Source organism: Cyphellophora attinorum (assembly GCF_001299255.1).
Source record: "Cyphellophora attinorum strain CBS 131958 chromosome Unknown Contig5, whole genome shotgun sequence".
Lineage (NCBI taxonomy): Eukaryota > Fungi > Ascomycota > Eurotiomycetes > Chaetothyriales > Cyphellophoraceae > Cyphellophora > Cyphellophora attinorum.
Window position 1 is genome coordinate 811,182 of NW_017253233.1, and position 20,345 is coordinate 831,526.

Sequence of the window (20,345 nt, forward strand, 5' to 3'; positions counted from 1 at the left end):
GTCATTTTGAATTGCTATCTATTCAGTATTTGCAAAGAGTCGCCGCTCATTTGGCATGTCAAGCCTGCCGAGAACTCCATGCGTCAGTTTGGGGACCGTGATTCGAGCCGTACCACGCCTATGTCAACCCACTCTATCAACCACGTTCCGCGCACTCATCAGCATACTATTCAAAAAGAGCCTTAACCAGATCGGTCATGTCCCCAGCGCTGCCCTCCAGGAAGAGCTGATGCGACTCCAGCCACGCTTTGCCCTTGTCGAAAACCATCTCCCAGACCTCCTTCTCCCGCAGCATCTTCGCCTGAAACCAAGCCAGAGCAGCGATTGTAGCGACTGAGTGCGGATCGACCTGATCAAAGGAGTTGAACGCCGTCTCAGCCACTGTCGCCCTCTCGACTCCCAGTAGCTTCCAGAGGTGCTCATCGTCAGCAGACCAGCTTCCATCGAATTTCTGTAGAAGTATGACCTGCTCCAGCTTCTGCTCGTCGTTCAACGAGGTTGGCTTTGTTGAGGGCTGGCTTGCTAGCTGCTTTCTAATGGGGGAGTCTCTGTCGCGACTACTGGTCGGGACGCTGCTTCTAGCTAGCTCAACGACACGGTCATCTTGGTTGCTGGCGCTCGCGACCAGACCTCTGCTACTGTTGTGACCTGCGCGTGCCTTGCGTTTGCCTGTCTTCGTCGACACATCATCATTGGGGTTGGAGATCATGTCAACGCTCGCAGTCTGGGGAACCACGCCGGTACTTCCAAAAAGTCCCGCACTCTTACTGTTGACACTGAACGGCGAGCTAGGCTGACTCGATCCGAACAAGCTGCCGCCTGTTGTGGGTCCCGCAGCTCGACCGAAAAGCTGAGGCTGACTCGGAGCAGGCGCTGCAAATGATGATGCGGCCGGCGCACCGAACAAAGAGCCAGAGCCCGCGCTGAACAGCCGAGTTTGGCACGGAGCGGGCGCAGAGAATGGAGTTGAGGACCTAGCCCCAAACAAAGAGCCAGAGGACGCCCCAAAGGCGGCACCAGCAAATAAGCCGCCAGGAGCCGGTTTGGAGGCAGGCTCCTCCGAGTTGTCTGTGGTCGCCAGCCCTTGCACGATATCGCCCTCTGAGAGACCATTGCCGGCATCGCGCTTCTCGACAGCCACGAAAGAGGTGAAGTTGCCCGCAATTCCATATTCGGTACCGATCCGAACGCATTCACGCTCCACGATCAAGTCCCACTGACCTTCGTGTGACGACTTCAAGGAGTTGCCAGCCGCGTCCTTGGTCGAAGTCAACCATCCACGGCCTTGTTCGAGCTCTTGACTGGCTTTCTTGGCAGCAAGTTGGTGGACCGTGAGAGAATCGCCGATGTCTTGTACCGGGATGCTGAGCTCGAGTGGACCAGCATCGCAAGTACCACTCAACTTCAATGATGCAGGTTTCTTTGAGGTATCATTATTGGTGAGTATGTAGACAGTCGTGCGGTTGAATGGATACAGAGCGGGTAGCTTGTAAGGGGTCTGGATGACAGCCGGGATTGAGATGGTGGGAAGAGCATCGAACCGCCCTGCTGCTGGGTTTGTCGGTTCTTCCTTAGCCTTCTCGTCGAACAGAGAGATCTTCGCGGTGTGTAGCTTCTGGAAATTGGTGACCAGAGTGTTGGCCTCTGAAGACGTGGACTTGTTGACTACTTCGAATTCTTCGTCCTCCTTCGTGTCGTCTTCATAGACGATATCGATTTTGTAATCATCAACGTGAGGTGTCAGAGCGCCCTTTAGCATCCTAACAATCTTCTTGTCCATTTTCTCTTGGTCGGTGACGAATTGTGCAAAACCACCTCCAGAGCGAGCGATACCTTCGACGAGCGCGGATGAAGCGCCTGCGCCGATTCCGAGGGAGAAGAATCGTGTGTTGCGCTGCGAGCCGATATAGTCGAACAACTCTTGCTGATTCCAGATTTGTCCATCCGTGAGCAGCATGACTTCTAGTGGCAGATCCGTGTATCGTCTCTCACAGGTTGCTTTGATCGGCGCGAGCATTTCCGTGCCTCCATAGCTTGCATCGAAGACGTCGAGACAGGCGAGAGCTTGCTCAAGGGAGACTTGATCATAAGTCTGGCTTCTTGGAAACAGAAAGTCAAAGTTGCTGCCGAAAGAGCAGATGTTGAACTTGATGCCATTCACAGGAAGGGACTTGAGGAAGATTTTCATAGCTGAAACCAATGTTTTGATTTTGCCTTGCATGCTGCCGCTTCGGTCGACCACGAAGACGATCTCTGGCACAATGTTAGGTACGTTGAACTTTGGCACCAGTGTGGCCATGATCGCGGTACGTCCTGGGAGAGTAGGATGAGTTGCGAACATTGCTCGGGGTATACCCTGCTCCTGAGAAGAGAGCACAAAGATGAAGTCCTTCCCAAGCTCCGCTGAATCGAGAGCCAGGCTCGCTGAAGCACAATTGTTCTGGAATACCTTCTCGTCCATGGTTGAGGTTCGCCCTAAGGTTACAGCGAGGTTGTGACTCGGTGACCGGATTTCTCGAACTGCGGTAGATTCGTCGAGCAGAACGTCGACGGAAATCGTGATAGAGCCTTTCGTGGGTGTCTGTGAACCTGCCAAGGTTTGGGCGCTGTCGAAAGTTGTGCTACCATATCGAGGTGCGATCGCTGTAGGGATAGTGAATCGTGTGGCGTCGAATTCAGCGTCATGACTGAGCTCACCAAGGTAGGTAATCTCAACACGAACACTAGCCTGTGGTGGGACGTTGCCGATCTTGGTGGTGAAGACGTCGGACGCATCAGGCAGCTGTTCGAGCAGACCAGCAGTCTCTCCACGTGCGACAGCTTTGTTGTAGTCGGTCCGAGCCTGGAGTTTCTCCTTAACCACGCCCACCAAAGTCTTGTTGTCCAAAACACACTTGAAGTCAACAATCGACACGCCGTCGAATAATGGGAATGTGTAGCGGACTTCTTCTAGCTTCTCCTGCTTGCTATTGGTGAAAGTCTGGTTCAGCGTCGTGCGAGTTGAGGAAGCCAGGATTGTTGTGTGAGATCTAAGATCGGTCAAGGGGAGATACTGCTTTTGAGCAACGCCATCGTGTCTTCTGATGGGGGTCCAGCAGCCGCAATGTGGCAGGCGGTGGTAGTAGCCGCCGCGGGCTGGTTCGTTAGTTCGAACCATCACAGAGGGCGCCCCGTTTCGAGGATCAGCTTCGTGAGGTGGAAAAGTAATTTGACTATTGAGAGCAAGAGGGTGTATATGTAGTTGCAGGCTACTTCCAGCAGCCGCTTGTGGCCGTGTTGCCTAATTTTCGGCCAGACCAAGGCCACGATGAGGGGTTCACAAGTGACACCTGCGGGACTTACTGCGGGTAGAGAGACATCAAGTGACAAAGTCGAGAGTATGCCTCCCTTTTATACCTAGGTACCTGCAGGTGAAGCAAGGCTGTGCAATCAGAGGCTCGCCAGGCAACAGTGGGCAGAGGTGAATGTTTGACAAAGATCTGCATGGACTGTTCATCTATTCAGGAACATGCAGCAAAAGCCTAGACTGGCCATGAGCTTGCATTGCAGGCTGCAATGGCTTGTCGTGTCTGGCAGAACATCTGCCACCGAGTACTGATTGGCAAGGTTGACTCGACCCTGGAGTCAGGACGTTCAACGTCGATTTCGCAGGGATGAGCTCAGCTCAACCATGAAGTCTTGGCGCGACGGCTGCCTGAACTTGAAACAGCTTGTTGGGGATCGATGCGGATCGCCTAGCACTGGACTCATCGCGAAGGAATCAATTCTGGTCACCTCTCACAACATCTGGTCATTGACAGCTCATCGGCCATGTCGACCTTACCAAAACATTGAGCAGGAGATGTGCGTTACGCGTGGCGATGTGAAGTCGACGCAGCTTCAGGTCCGGATACGAAACTACGCGTATGTGTGATGATAAGATAAGGTAATAAACTCCAGAGGCCCTTTGGATAAGGTACATCAATACTTCTCCTTTCATCTTCCTGTATTTGAGAGCGGCTACCGGTCACTGCAACTGCTAAATTCCTCGGGTGCAGAAACGCCGCACCAAGAGCAGACGGTGTAGAACGACTTGCCAACTCAGCAATGTCTAACTATCACGTTCGCGAGGCTGATCCTGGGGACCTCGAAGCCGTCCACGCAATCTTTTCTTACTACGTTGACAACACAGTCTTGTCCTTCCTGATTCATCATCCGCCTCTTGAATATATCATATCGCGGTTTGCGAGCGCCAAGGAGGTTAAGCTGCCTTATCTAGTTGCAGTTGAGGTAGCTACTGGCCGCATTGTTGGCTTCAGTTCAGCATCTCCTTTCCATGGTCATTCTCTTGGTTATGTTCGAGCTGTTGAGATGAGCATATTCTGCGACCCGGATCATGCTTCGCGCGGCGTTGGTGGCTTGCTCATGGGATCACTGCTCCATGCGCTCGAGCATGGCAGGCACCGACGATGTGAACCAGGCCACGAAGATAAGCCGACGGAGACGCAGGTAAGGAAGGTTTTGGCCATCATGGCAGTCGATGACCAGGCCGATGGGCAGGGGCTGAGGCTCAGAGACTGGTACAACAAGTGGGGCTTCGTTGAGGTAGGACGTCTTCCTGGCATCGGCTGCAAGAGAGGCAGGGAGTATGTACCGACTGATTGAGGTTTCTCATGCTTACAGAAAGCAGACTGGACACGATATATGTCATGAAAGATCTGGACGAGCAGTGACTTCGGGATTTAGAGCGTGTCAAATTTGGATGGCATTCTGAAGTTCCTTGCAACAGCTTCACAAAGCTTTGCGCGAACACAGGGCTCGGGCAGCCTCATAGAGACCGCTGACTTCGTCATTCGTGAGCGCTGAGATTGGAGAATGCTATTGAGCACAGTACTGGGTCTGTGAGCGGACTTTGCGGAATGCTACTTCGCACTGACCATTCAAGTGAGCTAAAGTTGCTGTGCAACGATGCGACAACATCAACCTGATGTACACACGCAACGATGCGTCAACAGTCGAATTAATATATGCAAGCGACGGTGCACATCAGCGCGCCGTTACTGTCGACCGAATCTTTGAAGATGCGTCCTTCTTCGACGTGGAGGAACGAACGTCGCGATCGGCCGATTCCTCCATACTACCCAACGCCCGTGGTAACGAGCAACAACAACAACGGCCCGGTGTCCGATGACGATTATTCGAACCTGACGATTTTTGGGTGAGTGTTCGCTCTTTCCTACGACAAACACGTTCGCGAACCAGCACAGCTAAATCCTGGTCTATCTAGTCTCTCGCTTGGAGGCACCGCCGTGTTTTTTCTGTGCATATACCTCATATACCGGCTCATCAAGTGCAGTCGCCGTCGATTCCGTCCTCAAGACCATTCTCGGCGACACTCGCATTCGTTCTCCCACACAATCTACCAGACGCAGAACAACGACGGCAGGCGTGTCAGCAACTATTCATTTCCTCTTCCCTCGCGCCTGCCAACCTACCAGCAGGCTACGCACTTGAGATCTCCTTCTCGAACACGCAGTATGCAGAGCGTCGGGTCTGGGTGGCCCTTGACCCAACGAAATTCCTACCTGGCGCGACATCAGCAGGCGCGCGATGATAAGCCACCTTCGCCAACTTCACTGACAGGATCGGCTACCTCTAGCACTCCAAGTCAGATATCGGTCGCATCAACGCTAGTAGCTGTACCGTTACCGGCGCACGTGGACTTGATGGCCTCTAGACAGTCCAGCAGACCGTATGTTGTCTCGCCCGTATCGATAGAAGACACTTCTAGGCAGCCGAATCGGTTGGAGAGCCATAGAGAAGCAGATGGGTCATGATTGCATGGTCGCTTTGAGACGCTATGGTCGTGCGAGGGGAAGGGGTGCACTCTGTAGTTTTATGCCCGAAGATATGACTGCGACGTGGAAGCGCTTTTCAGGGGTCCATGTCTGTAATCTCGACGCCTTACTTAGCCGGCAGTCAGCCAGTCGAGATGCTAAGTTCCGTATGCTTGCCTAATGCGTTGCAAATCTCAACCTCACAGGAAGGTGCAGGGGCACTTCCTATGGCCACGTCTGTGGTTTCGACCGCATCATTTGTTCTATTCCTTTCGCACATGTTCGAGGGTCCCGTAAGACCAAGCGAGGTGATCGCGCTGCATAATTGGGCCTTCCACCAATTCGAGACCAAGACTGCGAAGTCAGATGGCCGAGTATGGTAATAGTAACGCCTTATGCCGAGGTTCAAATTCGCCAACGGCTGGACTTGCAAGTGATCTTTTGCGATGAAACTCTACGCTTAACGTCAGCGACATGAGCCCTCGCAAGAGTTCGGTGTACGACGTAGATCCCGCAAGGCGTCCAGTATACGGCCATATTGGCATGGACGTGATCATGTACCGCTCTGTGCATATAATGACGACTGAAAGACAGATCTGCCACTACCACGAAGATCTTCCACACAACTTCTCCGTCACTGTTCCTGACGGATGTTGAACTCCTAGGAGCTTCTGCTGTCGGAGCTCCGGGCAGCCACCAAACTATGGCTCAACCCACATCTGAGTCTACAATCAATCCAACCACCAGGAAAACACTAAAACTCCTCATCGCGGGCGCTGGACTTGCCGGCCTCACAGCAGCCTACGTGCTCGCATCTCGTGGCCACCATGTCCTCCTATACGATGCGCGCCGCTCAGCGCCCTCCACAGGCGGTGGAATCATGATCCGGCCAAACGGCTCGAGGCTCTTCACAGCTTGGGGTTTAGGATCCTACTTCGCTCCCATCTGCGACGAAAGCCCGTCTACGGCATTTTATAACCTTGAAACCGGCGCTGGTGGTGAGAGGCGGCAGGCGGTGGACGTCAGTCCGTGGCCCGACTGGGGACTCAATCGGCGACAGGCTTGGAATGTTCTTCACGAAGCTGCGACTCGTGTAGGGGTTCAAATCAAATGGGGGACGGCCATCGATGGTTTCATGGCTCGAGGTGATGGCGTGCGAGTTCGGCTACACGGCGCACGGATGGAGGATGTCGATCTCGTACTTGACGCTACTGGTGCGCACAGCAAGTTGCGGCCTGCGGTGCTGGGCATACCTCGCGACCAAGCGGCCACGTGCAATCCACGAATTGTGCAGGGGACTGCTTATTCGGTTTCGGTGAAAGCCGCCCAGATCGCTTCCCACCCAGATGCTCGCAATCTGCTCTCAGAGACTACGCTGAAGGTATGGATGGGCGGTAAAGATCGATACGTAGTGCAGCGCCACCACGAAAAGAACGGCGAAGTATCTCTCCTCTGTTTCATCAGCGACGACGAAACACAGGATATGAAAGGCTTCTGGGACGAAGACGGAGACATCGAGCACCTTCGCTCCCTTGTCAGAGGACGCATGGCACCGGCGCTGTGGGCTTGTCTCGAGACGGCCGATCATTGTGCTCGCTGGAAGTTCTGCGAGATGCCCGGTCTCGATCATTGGGTCGGCAAGAATGGTAGGATTGCTCTGCTCGGTGACAGCGCACAGTACGTGTACCTTAGGACCTGATTCGGTCGGGACATCAATTTTCCGGCTCTGACTTTTCGCCATACATACATGTTCATGCTGACAGGTGCAATAGTGCTATGATCCCAAACGCGGCCCAAGGCTTCACGCAGATCGTCGAAGACATTGGCGTCCTGGACTACTTGCTCCACGAACGACAACCTGAGCTTCCGGTGACGGAAGTGATGAGACTCTGGGAACTAATCCGCATTCCACGAGTGAATCTCGTCAAGGATTTCGCGCGATGGAACACAGATGCGTTCACCGGTACTACGCCGCCGTCCGAATGGGCGCGGAATGAGCAGGCAAAGACGGTAGAGGTGTCGTTGAAGAACGTGAAGCCGGATTCACAGGCGAAGTTCCGGTCGGGTGCTTTCCTGAAATGGGTCATGGACTATGATGCTGTTAGCGAGGCGAGGAGGTATGTCGATGCGAGACAGGCGAGCAGACCGCGGTTGTGAGACGGGCATGCCGCGATTATGAGGCAGGCCAGCCGGGCTCGTTGGTGTCGATTGACGTATTGGCAGGGGTGAGAAAGAAGGAACGAAGTTGCGAATCTACCTTCACCGGTCATTTAGTCAAGAGAAGTGACTGGCTCAGTTCATGCAACGAACAGTGAATACGTCCTTGCCGTGTCTGACCGAGTCAGTGCAGTACTGCCCTCGGCTTGCACCGGACCTGTTTTTCACGAGACTCATTATGAATAGTCGCTTCGCCGTCGAGATCTTTCTCTCTCTTCTTCCACTCTTGGTTGCGTCTTCAGCGACGCTGTGTCATGCTATGGTAGCATCTACTGCTACCCAGTGGGACGAGCTTCAAGGTGAAAAAAGACCTGTGCGAAGTTATGTATTGTGGAGTTGAGTCTTGATGTCCCCTTCAAAGAGCTCTCTCTTTTCCTGGCCTATGCTTGAAAATGCAACACCGGTATGCAGCCCATGCTGGTTCTCTTCCTATGCAGAACCGAGCCGTTTAAGTCGGACCTCCCTCAACAGGCTTGTGGGATGTCTCGGCCGCCTAGCCAGTCCCAAGTACAATCTAGAGCTGGCGCTCTAGTACTGCCGCGCAGCAGCCTGACAAGCCTTCAACTGATCCAAATACCACCCGCAGATATTCATGTCTCCCTGATTTTGCGTCATGCAGTCCGTGTACTGCTTGATATTCATCGCGCAAGGGCCCGAAGCCTGGGCTTGAGGTGACGAGGAGTTGTAGAGATTATTGTCCATAGCGCCACCGGGTTGAGCATACGACTCAGCAGGCTGTTGGTATTGTTGCTCAGCGGGCTGGGAGGAGGAGCCGCCGCCGAAGAAACCGCCGATGGCGTGGCCTATGGAGGAGCCGACTGCGACGCCGCTGTGGAGATGATATCAGTATTCTGTGTCTGTAGTCATGCATTCTAATTTCGGGTGGCGAGCAGGCGAAGCTTAGCTGACTGGCTATGGAGTACTTACGCAGCGGTGGAAGCCATCTGACCGAACAAACCGGGGCTCTGTCCAGCCTGCGCGGGAGGAGGAGCTTGCTTAGCAGGAGCGGTGGCAGTAGACATAGGTGCTGCTGCGGAGGCGCAGGAGCTCTGCTCGGGGCCGGTGCAGCTGGGCGTGAGGGTGCCGAGGCACGAGGGGATGGACCGCCGCGACGAGGCATCTTTGTGGAATGAGGGTGGATTTGGGAAGTGTTCCGGTGGTAATGAGAGGTTGGGTGATGGATGAAGAGAAGTACGTGAGTCGAAGAGGGAAGTAGAGGACGGAGGTTGAAGTAAATGTACACTTGTGGTGGACGTCAAAATATTGCCTCCGATTGGTTGCTTCAACACGTGTCTCCAACTCGGCCTCGGAGAAGATTCGAGCAGAGAGCAGTGAGCCTTCAGTGCTTCACTTGAACCGGGTGACTGGATCATGACGAGGAGGCTATGTCTTGTTAGGTGCTGTGGGAACATCAACGGCAAGTTGCAATGGAGCACGGTCCAGCACTCTCGTGCGATGGCTTTGAATAGCTGAGTGCTGGGGACCGCAAAGCAGATTCTTAAGCACGCGTGTCTGAATACATGTACGCTCAGCAGTCAGCTACGAGGGAGGCGGAAGGTCGTTCTGAAGCATCTTGCATCAACGCCATTCTCAGGCCGCTCCTTGTCCATCCGAGGAGGGGACCATCTCTCACTTCATCACCGCTCATAGCCCTCCGCCAACCCTGTACTATGCACGCCAATACACCACCTCTCCCTACCCTCCTCCATCTGCTGCCATCCTCCATAATACCTATTTCCCCTTCTCCTGACTTTCCCATCCCTAGCAGCAGCCCCAGATGCAACAGCCCACTCTCTATACTCCTCCACAACTCCGTTGCCCTCATTCACCAGCATCAACGCCACCGCCAAGATCGTCCCTGGCTCCCTCGGCATCTTCAACTTCCTGACCTGCGCTCTCCACCACAACACGCAACCCATCATGACCAACATCCACGCGCATATGACCATCGTGATCCAGGAGCTGTATTTGAACGCCGCCTGTATCTGCCCATCCGCCAACGGCACGCCAGACACGGCGATGATCAGAACATCCGACAGGATCGCAGTGATGGCGACCGCGACGTGGAGGTACTCTCCACGTCGAAGAGCATCAATGGGACTGCTGATGTAGATTCCCCCGTTATCAACCAGTACAGACTTTTCGGCGCTGGCACTTCCTCGTCCTAGCTGGCGGTACGGTGCCATGATGCGTATTTCCCGCTCTAGTGTTTTCCATTCTTCGTCGATGAGGCTTGCGGCGGTTGTGAGGAGGAAGTTTGGGCCGAAAGTCTTGGAGTTGAAGAAGTTGTTGAATGAGTTGTCGCCGCCGATGAGGTAGTATGCTAAGACAACGCCGAACAGACCTAGGATGGCGATGGTGAAGAGGAGATCTCGGAGCACGCGGTGGTGTTGTGGAAAGGATTGTGAGTCTTTGGAGGGTTCTGAGAGGAGAGGTGGCTGGACTTGATGTGTGGAGTAGTGGTAGTCTTGCTTGACGAGGGGAGCGTGCGGTTTGTGGTGGACTGACCAATCACTCTGGGAAGAATCTGTGTTGACGAGGCTGTACTGGAGTTGTTCCGTGTGATTCCCTCGAATGGCTTCAAGCGAGTACCGACTGCCGGCCAACTTGGCAAGGATTTCTTTATCGGTACTTGCTTGACTGATGCCGCGAAGGTCATGTCGAATGCTGTCATGGGACAATAGCGCAGCAATCGTAGCTATTTTCGACGGGTTGCTGAAAATGCCGGACTTGCGCCGGAAGTTCAGAACGATCAAAGTTATGATGAGAACCGCTATGAAGAGCAGCAGAACTTGAATGGCACGTGCAATAGGAATATTGATGACCCATACCGGCGCACACAGCTGGCTTCGCCAGATGCTGTTGGACAGATCTGGGTCGCGACGACGGACATTAGCTCAGAGCTGAGAGGGCCCAGAGTAGCAATGATATTACACGTCAATGTCCCAAACAGCATAGTCCAATGCCGGCTGAAGATATGGCGCATGTGGGGAAGACCATAGCTGGAGGACAGATAGTTGGCAGCCAATGACTCCTTGGTGGTAGCGCCGCCCTCCTTTGAGAGTTGATGGAAAGGCTCCATCATCTTCAGAGCAGAGTAGGTCAGACTCCAAAGAACCATGATGACGACAGCTAGAATGACGGCCAGGTAAGTGGCCATCACGTAGTGAAGTGAGCCAAATGAAGTAGACAGTTGTACTTGAGACGCCTTGACCTTAGATGCTGTCGGGATGGGCCTTGCTGGTATCGCTGTAGTCGTAGACAGCACAGCAGTGGATCCAGCGCTGACTACAGTGATAATGGTAGGAATGATCTCGAGGGTCGACGGTGCCGCTGTCGGATCCGTGGCAGCGACCACAACAGTTGACAGCACTCGGTCTGATGCATCCGTTATTGTGGGCGACGTCACTCCTGGAGCCGCCGTGATGTCGTTGACGGACGAGGTAAGGGTGACGAAATCCTCTGGATTGGCTGAAAACGAGGTGAGGGAGACAAAGTCATCCGCATCGGCCGAAGTCGCTACTATAATCTCGGTCTTGGATTTGGTAGTAGTAGTAGCAGAAGGAGCGGTCGCTTTGTCAAGACTCGTCAATGTCACGAAATCCTCTGCGGCAGGATAACAAGATATGCATGTCGCAGGAGTGCTTGTCGCATCGAGACTTGTCATCGTTATAAAGTCCTCCGCAGCAGCGTATGTTGCAGAGATGCTGGTTCCAGCATCGTCGATCTCGATACTCTCGATATCGTCAGCACCGGTGTCCGCGGCACTGTCAGTCGTGCTCGATGGCACCGTTCCATTCTGCCTTCGAGCGAGCTGCGATGCTGTAGGATTGTCCTGGCCTGGCCCGTGGTCGCTGCGCAGTGCCAGCTCGATGGCAATAACACAGGCTACCACAAATATCACCAGGGACAGGAGCCATGGCGTTCGGGTCGTCAGCGGCTTCCAATGCTTTGCATCCTCCTGGCTAAACTTAAGGGAAGGAGCTGACGATGTCAGCATCTCCCAGCTTCGTTGATATACCACATACCCTTCATGAGGAAGGAAAGAATGACCGGGCTGTCGAAGGATTCAGTACTGACATGAACGTGGTGCCGCTAAAATTCGAGCGACCACAACTAGATAATAGCGCACAAGCACGGCGCGCCGAGGGATAGCGTGGATCAAACATGGTATGCTCTGGTCAACGGTAGGGCTATTGATAGGTGTGTGCTAGCAACATCTCTCTTCGGTTGTTGAAATCTTAAAAGGGGGAGTAGAGACGAATGTCCAATCCGGTCTTCACCTTTGTGGAAGGACCTCAGATGGCCCCAAACTTGGCGTGTCATCAAGCGTAGTTGTGAAGGACCGCTAGGAAGCTCCAAAAGCTTGACGTTGGCCGCGTAGAATGCTTTGCGTATTGGATATCAAGGCCAGCTGGTTATGGAGTGTCAACATGGTTGTTAGGGGTGGCGGTGCATACCCACTCGGTTCGTGTCCTGTACGACATAGCAATGGCCATGGTTAGAGGACACAAATCATAGGTTCTGATGGATACGAAGGATGAAACAACACCGACAATGGATTATTTGTTGCGAGGAGTTTCCGAAATTGTGAAACAGGGAAGTCATTCTTGGAAGTCGTGGTTTGCGTCAAGTCACACCTCGCTACTTCCAATTGTCTTGTGTTGTTCCAGCAAGAGCAGTGATTCAAATACAGGCGAAAATAACACTGCTCGAGAACAATTCTTCGGACAGACATGAGCAGCGCATGCTATGTCGACATTTTGAATTCAGCTACTCCTAATATGATGATACAAGGTCATGCATTCCGCATACTGAGAGCGATCAGACTTCGCGAAATTCGGGACTAGACCTTCACATTCGTGCTGGCCGCTGCTCTGTTCTGAGCCTCTGGGAGACCTCTGCACACCTTCACGAAGCCCATGCGAAATGATGTTCCGTTCGTTCAGGATCACGGCCTCAGCGCGTGCACAGTCTGTCGGGTACGTGATTTCTTAGGCCTTGCCCACGATGGTCCACAATGTTCCATTACGCAGGCGGTGGTGGAGGAGGAACATCACCAGGAGGTGGAGGCGGAGCCTGACCATAGTCTGGCGGAGGCGCTGGGATGTCGGATGGTGGTGGAGGTGGGGCGCCTTGCTGCTGGTACTGCTGGAGGAACTCACTCAAGCCAGGAGGTGGAGGAGGTGCTGCCGAGCCGTAGCCGCCTTGATCGTAGCCTGGATAGCCACCACCATAGCCGTAGTTGCCACCAGGGGGAGGTGGAGGAGCCTGAGCTTGCCATGGAGCAGCACCGCCCCCACCTGGCGCGCCTGGAGCGCTGCCGTAGCCGCCATAATTGCCATTGTCCTGAGGTTGGGCCCACGGAGCGGCCGAACCGCCAGCACTGGAAGGATAATCGCTCTGTCGGTCGCGTTGCCAGGGAGCCGCTCCTCCAGATGCAGCAGGAGGACGGTTCTCCCAAGGACGTGCACTTTCGCCGCCACCGCCACCAGCACTGTAGCCGCTCTGATCCCATGGGTTGCCGCTGGCTGGACCAGCTTCGATACGACCTGCGGTACCGTTCGAAGGATTGCCGGAGAGTTCTTGCATGAGGTTCTGTCTTGTTAGCTTGGTTAGATGATGGATGGGTGGAGCACTTACGTCCATCTCGCGATCAACGTTATCGCCGCCACCAACACGACGTTGTGGACCATTGAAGCCTGGACCTTGGTTGCGGGAGTCTGAGCCGCGTTGTCGGTCAGGGCAGTCGCGAGCCATGTGACCAGCATTGCCGCAGACACGACAGATGATGTTGGCGGTGAAGTTACGCTGCTCGGGGCAGTCGTACTTGCGATGTCCGATTTGACCACCTATATACAGGTTAGCATAAGTGATGCAAGAACATCCCGCCACGGAACATCCTTTCAAGGTTAGCTTACAATTCTGGCAGGCCTGGTTCTCGTCGTCGCGAAGAGTTCCGTTGAGGGCCGCAACTCACGCAGCTGGTTTCGCTTCAGCTCGTTCTGTCCTTCGGGAATGGAAGCTGCGGTCTCGATGACGTTGTGAATCAGTTCTTTCGCCTTGTTGACCTTTTCTTCGGTGTCGGCCATGATCAGACAGTGCAAATCTTCTTCCTGGTTGCTGGTGTGAGCGGCGTCAGACCGGCCTTTGCCCTCCTTGACGGAGCCTTTGCCGCGGATGGCGATCTTGGCCTGTGACTCGGACTCCATCTTCTTCAGGGTGTTGCCACGAGGACCTATAAGTAAACCAACTTAAGAGGAGGAGAAAGCTAAGTGTTAGTGTTTGAGTTCTTGTAAAAGCAAACGGCAGGAAATGTAGTTAGTGGACGGGTACAATGCGGCCACCCATCGCATAGATTTAAGCAGACGATAGACCGCAAGGTTAGGAAAGCAAGTGCTTGCAACAGAGTTAGAGGGTTAGTTAGCATACTGAAGTTGATCTCGGGATAGTCGTTGACAGGCACATAGACCTTCTCTTGCGTCTTGGTGGGACGTCTGTAGTCAGAAGGCGGGTGGTAGTTAGGGATGGTCTTCATGGCCTTTTCGATCAGCTTGTGGCGTTCATCTTCGAGTCTCTTGCGGTAGCGAAATTCTCTGGTGTTGACACGTCGTCCGAAGTTGTCGTACTGTGGGGGAGGCGATGGCGATCTGCTGCGGGTTAGTTCTGGTTCGGCAGACGGTATGGTCGGAACGTACCTGTCGCCATCTCCGGGGATGACATCGTTGATCCTGAGCTTCTGACTGATTTCTTCGATACGAAGATGAAGGGTGTAAGCTTCAAGCTGTTCAGAGGTCATGTTGGCCTGGATCATGGTAGGCAGTCCCATCAGACCAGCAGCCTTGTTATCGGTAGCATCACCCCAACGGTTGCGCTTCCTACGTCGTTTCACGCCATCGGCAGCAGGTTCAGCTATATCATGTTAGTATCTCCAGTGTGTGTGTGATGAAATGGATGGGACATACCTCTGGCAGGACTGCGACCACGCTTCGCAGAGTCCCCATAAGATGGAGCTTCATCGCGCGAGTCACCATTACTGTCGCCGAACCGACGACGATTCCCGAGCGGAATGTTGTTGGAGCCAGTGATTCCTTGATTACGCCACGACATCTTGAAGGATTAGCGAGGATGCAATTCGAAAGGATTCGTGAGGTCGAGAATGGATTGCAGGCTGAAGTCGAGTCTGGAATACCTTAATAATTTCAAATGACTCAGGCTGCCCAGCTGGTCTGTTCGCCACACCGTATCACTTGGCAGAGTGAATGAAGTTGCCTCAGCTGCGCCCGCATCTCCTCCTTCAAACACTTGTCAACACTTCTTCTTGCAAATCAACCAGACTCTCCACTCTCCACTCACAACCACCAAGACAGTACTTGATACTACACAGAGAATAGTTGCAGACTCTTTCATCCAAGGAACACCACAAACGCACGCGTTTATGTCAACTCAAATCCAAAATCTCAAGACCTTTGGTAAGCCCCTCCCAGCCCGATCCGCCACCAGTTTTCACCACCTTGCCGCCCGCGATTATGGTCAGCGTGACATCGCGACCGCCGCGGACGGTAGAAGAGCATCGCCAGTGTCATGCGCCAGCGATCACGACCTAATCGCATATCTTGCCTGACGCCCGATCAATGAGATGACGATCAGCGGCTAACTTGTGACTCAGACCCCTTCGCGGAGGCCGACGACGATACTGGGGAGTCTAAGCAAACCCAGAATTACATTCACATCCGCATCCAGCGTAAGCAACCTCCGAGTTACAGCCTCGATCGCCCGACTAACGAGCATCCCAGAGCGCAATGGTCGTAAGACTTTGACGACTGTTCAAGGCCTCCCGAAGAAGTTCGATCAGAAGAAGATTCTCAAGGTGATCAAGAAGAAGTTCGCTTGCAATGGAACCATCGTTACCGACAGTGAGATGGGCGAGGTGATCCAGCTTCAGGGCGATCAACGCAAGGATGTTCAAGAATTCTTGGTCGCAAAGGATGGTCTCGAGCTAGACTCCAAGACCATCAAGGTAAGACTATTCTCCCGTGGACCAAAATCCCTATCGCTGACTTCGTACTAGGTCCATGGTTTCTAAACGCTTCGACCTGTGTCCGCGTGCTGCTGCTCAGCATAGCCATGGAGGACGATTAGCAGCGAAGTGCTTACCAATGACCGACCATGAACCGTGATCGACATATAGATCAATCCGGTCCACGACCGCCATGACCGTTCTCAGCAGTCAGATGACACGAGACACGACAGGTACGGCGTTTCGATACACATTTCGGGAGCCACATGTACAAGCAGGAGGATAAGGGCACGTCGAGGTAATCGACCACGACAGGCAGACTTTCAGGTGGGCGAATTCTTAATCCAGGTGGTAAGGAAGGCCTGCCTATCTTTAATCAGTTCCGGCCTCCAACACAGATAGTGCGTGCGCATCACATGCAGCAATGAGTATGTGTTCCTCAGAGCATCGTTTGGAAGTCTCCGCATGGTGATGTCGCAAGCGATGGATCTTCTCATCTTTGAGGCCCTTTCGTGCAAACCATTCGCCCAAAACCGCTGATGTCACCTTGAGATCTGTTCAGGCCGGGTTTCTTGCAAACGACCCGAGTCAAGTTCAGTTCCGGTCACCTGGAGCACAGCAATGGTCACTGATCTGACTTCGCTGCCATGTCATTTAAAACAGGTGCTATCCTTTCTTCTGTCCTACTCCATGACCCTTGCTCCAGAGTCTTTCGTCCACGGGTGGCACTGGAATTTGCTTTACTGCTACTGACGGCACAGTAAATTCAAGGTTCCGCTCTGGGGTGAGGTTGATATATTTGTGATTGTGGATTTTTGCGTATCAATCCCAACCATTGCCTCCGAGTTCGATTATCAGCGGCATGGTGCAACGGCGAGCACATCGCACAGAGGTGGTAACACCCTCGTGAACAGAAGATCCTAGTTCGATTCTAGGTGCTGCTAGACATTCATTTGTTTTTGCTGTTTTGAAGTTGAGCTCTGTGATATTTCGAAGGTGCTGGATCGGGTCTCCGATGGAACAGTAGTTGAATTCACCTACGAGGCACTATTTCGCGGTGTGACATATCCTTGAAGACCGACAGTGATTGCGCGAGGCCATGCCCCTGCCTATGCCAAGCTTTCCCGCTCGGCGGAAATACATCCCCGATCATTCTCATGTCGCATGTCGCATGCCCTCACTTCGCAGCATCCCAGGAGTTCATGCTGAATCTTGAACACTGTGAGCTCGGACTCAGCTCGTGCATCACGTGCGTCAGGCTCTCGCTGGACCGTCTGTCTGCGATGCGGCCGCTCGACGCCGCAGACACGAGTCCCGCTGGCGACCGCATTCGGTGAACCATCGCCCCCATACGAGCGCTCGCTGCTATCGGAGAACCAGATCAGCGCCAACACCAGCGTCAGCGGTGGCGATGTCAACGTCGGAGTGCGCCGAAGCGCACGTTACCCGCGGGTCGCGGTAGCGCTTGGAGTTCGCAAAAGATGGTACATACCGTTGATGCTCTGTCGAGCGCTTTCTACGGGAGCGGCATTGGTCTGGGTGCCATTGACGGCATTACGACTGTTTCAGGTCGCTAAGCACGCGAACACTGTCGACGCCCTCACTGGGCAGCCTGTGGGAATCACTGGGCCGGTATGGTCTTCTACGAGGACTGAGCACTTTCGTATGTGTGTACTGCAGGTTGTGCTGAGCTATCTTTGGGTATGTCCACGAATTCGATGGCTTGAGAGACTGGCACGCTTCCTCGCATCTGATCTGCACCTGCTAATAAGTACCTCTCCAGGCTGGCACATCAGCCTACCTCGCCCACCTCTTCGCCTCCTCTCTCATGTCCCGCTGGCTTCTACACTACTCCCCCTTTGCCGTCACGCTCCGCCTCCTCAGCATGTCCATCCTCCTCTCCTATATCGGCATTCAATGCTTCCGCCTACTCGGGGCCTTCCAACCCAACCTCGCCGCGCTTAGCCGCAGCTTCCCGATCTGGATCATCATCTCCATCGTGCTCCTGTTGTTATATTTCTGCACCCAGCAGGATATCTCGATTGAGAAGGACCGGGATGATCGGCGGAGGCGATTGGTATTGCGGAGTAAGTGTCTGTATGCGATGGCTGGGAGTAGTCTGGTGAGTCTGTTGGCGGTGGTGGGCCTGTTGCATTGGAATATGGTTGTGTGGAGGGAGGAGAGCTGGGGAGAATTCCTTTGGCGGCAGGCGTTGAAGATTGAGTTGTTGTGGGGTGAGGTTGTGAGGATTGGGAAGGCGGATCTTTGATGTCCTGGTCACGGCCACGCTTTCGCACTCGCGACAGCCGATGCCATAACCCAGACAGGCTAGGAGAAGAACTTCCATGTCAGAAGACGTCGATGACAAGCACCTCATGAAGCTTCTCCGGATCTGAACCCTTTCACAGGAATCAATGAAAAGCAGCAAGCTGCATAGGTAGGCATATTTGGAAGAATGGATCAAAGCCCAATCCTTGCTGGGGACAACAACAACAGCAGCAAACCCCTACAGTTGCCACATAGAAAGACCGCACTGCTGACTTGCAGGTAATATGCTGAAAATTTTTCCACAAGTGGCCTTGAAGCTACACCAGTCTTCACATACGAGGGTTTGCGTGTCGAAGCCTTCACATTACGATGAAGCATGACTTCTGGTGGGCCCTTGGCTGCTTGGTCGCCTTTTGTGTTTCTGTATGCTCTTCGTTGTTGGAGGTGAACGTCATCTTAGCAGCATCAAAATGTTGGCGTCGCCGTGCCGGTGGGAACTCGAACCCGCTTGCAGATCGAGCGCCCACAGCCAACCGGCGAGATCTTCTCCGATGCTCTCAATGCTTGCACGCCGCGGCTTTTATATGGACATTCATTCAGTTCATCTACATGGCATGTATGCCTCCGTATGACGGCCCTCCCGCAGACGCCACAGATCTCAACGCTGACATCGTTGGTAAAGGAGTTCAATTCAGCACATTCGCCCCTGCTGCTGGCATGATCGTCACTTCGCTTTTAGGCTACTTCCATGTCGCGAGTTCTGGGGCTAAGGAACTTGGGGTAGCACAGCTTTTCAGTGAGTCTTCGTAACTGCCAATTGTCTTCGAGTGCTCACTTCAACAGACATGGGCTGTTTAGCCATCAATCTCTGCAGCCGCTTCAGAGATCTCAAAATCCCCGAGCTTCTGGCTGTCCTCATCTCAATAGACCTCTCGTCCTCGGTGCTGTCAATAATGCTGGTCGACAAAGAAGTACTCGCTGCGCGCAAGCTAGTCTATTCCACGTGCGTGGCTCAACTAGTCGCTGTTGGAGTCATCGGTTACGTCGTGAGCCACAGTGATGCTCTCAAGGAACCAGATCCATGGCGGTTCCGCGTACTATGGTGGGGAGGCTTTACTGGCCCGTTCTTCTACCATGACGATTTCGCCCCTGAAAAGTTTTCCAGACTCGGTAACGTGGCCTGGTTATTTTATGCCATCAAACTACTGGGCGTGATAAGGTCGATCGTCCGCAGTCTGACCCTCACTCACACCTTCGATGACAGCGAGCGGAAGACCAAAGTCGAAGCTGCAGACCAAACTCTCCAGACCGATGAATCAGCGCCGATCGAATTAGCAGAGCTTTCTGGAGCAGAAAGCTCCCACGCAGTCAGTCCTGAAGCCATACGATTCCAGCCAATAAGGTGGCTCGGTATACCGGTTCCCTACATACAAATCTCATACACCAAATGCATTGCCACCACCTCGACCGCACAGCTTGAGCACATTCCTCAGATCATCGCATCGATGATCGCGATCGTTAGCTTGCTGAAAGAGTGCGGCTATGAAGGTGGACAATGGGTAGAATGGGGCCAACTGGCGCCGGTGGGAGTTGCTTGTTTAGGCTTAATGCATTGGCTTGGGTACACAACTCTGTTGAATTTGATGTGGAAAGGACGACACCACTTTGGACTTCCGACCATCCAGCGTTTCGATGAGGCTATGATGTTGCTGGTTATGAATGGGGACTTGCCGCGCGATCACCGGGAATGATACTACAGATCATTGGAAGAGAAGGGAGATGTGCAGCGCGTTCATAGATGGAGGTGTAATGGCGGCAGGGACATCTGAAGAGATGTCTACCTACGGAGTACCCATTCAACCGCAACTGCTATTGAATACATGTATTTCGCAGCAGTCGTCTACCCGGGTACTGACGTGACTGTTGCCCAATCTCCGAGATCGCGCCCATTCCTCCATTCCTGCCTGCAAACCTAAGATCTGAATTCGATCTCTTATCCACATGGCAGGCGCGTTTTGTCGGTC

At 53.6% G+C, this 20,345-nt stretch overlaps 5 protein-coding genes across 5 annotated transcripts; 2 read left to right on the forward strand and 3 right to left on the reverse strand.

Moving 5' to 3' along the window:
* Positions 1–166: 166 nt before the first annotated feature.
* On the reverse strand, positions 167–3,157 carry AB675_6964 (von Willebrand factor A domain-containing protein 5A; the record flags this gene model as incomplete). The annotated part of the gene is made up of 1 exon (XM_018147294.1): positions 167–3,157. One exon carries the CDS (start codon positions 3,155–3,157, stop codon positions 167–169), a length of 2,991 nt encoding a protein of 996 aa, XP_018003340.1.
* A 3,362-nt stretch (positions 3,158–6,519) lies between these two features.
* On the forward strand, positions 6,520–7,973 carry AB675_6965 (uncharacterized protein; the record flags this gene model as incomplete). Its single annotated transcript, XM_018147295.1, has 2 exons — positions 6,520–7,493; positions 7,589–7,973. The coding sequence occupies 2 exons, from the start codon at positions 6,520–6,522 to the stop codon at positions 7,971–7,973; spliced, it is 1,359 nt and encodes a 452-aa protein (XP_018003254.1).
* A 588-nt stretch (positions 7,974–8,561) lies between these two features.
* Positions 8,562–9,055, reverse strand: AB675_6966 (Mitochondrial intermembrane space cysteine motif-containing protein MIX17; the record flags this gene model as incomplete). Its single annotated transcript, XM_018147296.1, has 2 exons — positions 8,562–8,862; positions 8,961–9,055. 2 exons carry the CDS (start codon positions 9,053–9,055, stop codon positions 8,562–8,564), a joined length of 396 nt encoding a protein of 131 aa, XP_018003597.1.
* Positions 9,056–13,061: 4,006 nt separating this feature from the next.
* AB675_6968 (Branchpoint-bridging protein) lies at positions 13,062–15,143 on the reverse strand (the record flags this gene model as incomplete). The annotated part of the gene is made up of 6 exons (XM_018147297.1): positions 13,062–13,631; positions 13,677–13,885; positions 14,014–14,271; positions 14,466–14,683; positions 14,732–14,945; positions 14,999–15,143. The coding sequence occupies 6 exons, from the start codon at positions 15,141–15,143 to the stop codon at positions 13,062–13,064; spliced, it is 1,614 nt and encodes a 537-aa protein (XP_018003358.1).
* Positions 15,144–15,471: 328 nt separating this feature from the next.
* Positions 15,472–20,072, forward strand: AB675_6969 (Eukaryotic translation initiation factor eIF-1; the record flags this gene model as incomplete). The annotated part of the gene is made up of 6 exons (XM_018147298.1): positions 15,472–15,595; positions 15,703–15,777; positions 15,830–16,053; positions 17,837–18,175; positions 18,922–19,117; positions 19,165–20,072. The coding sequence occupies 6 exons, from the start codon at positions 15,472–15,474 to the stop codon at positions 20,070–20,072; spliced, it is 1,866 nt and encodes a 621-aa protein (XP_018003284.1).
* Positions 20,073–20,345: the final 273 nt, after the last annotated feature.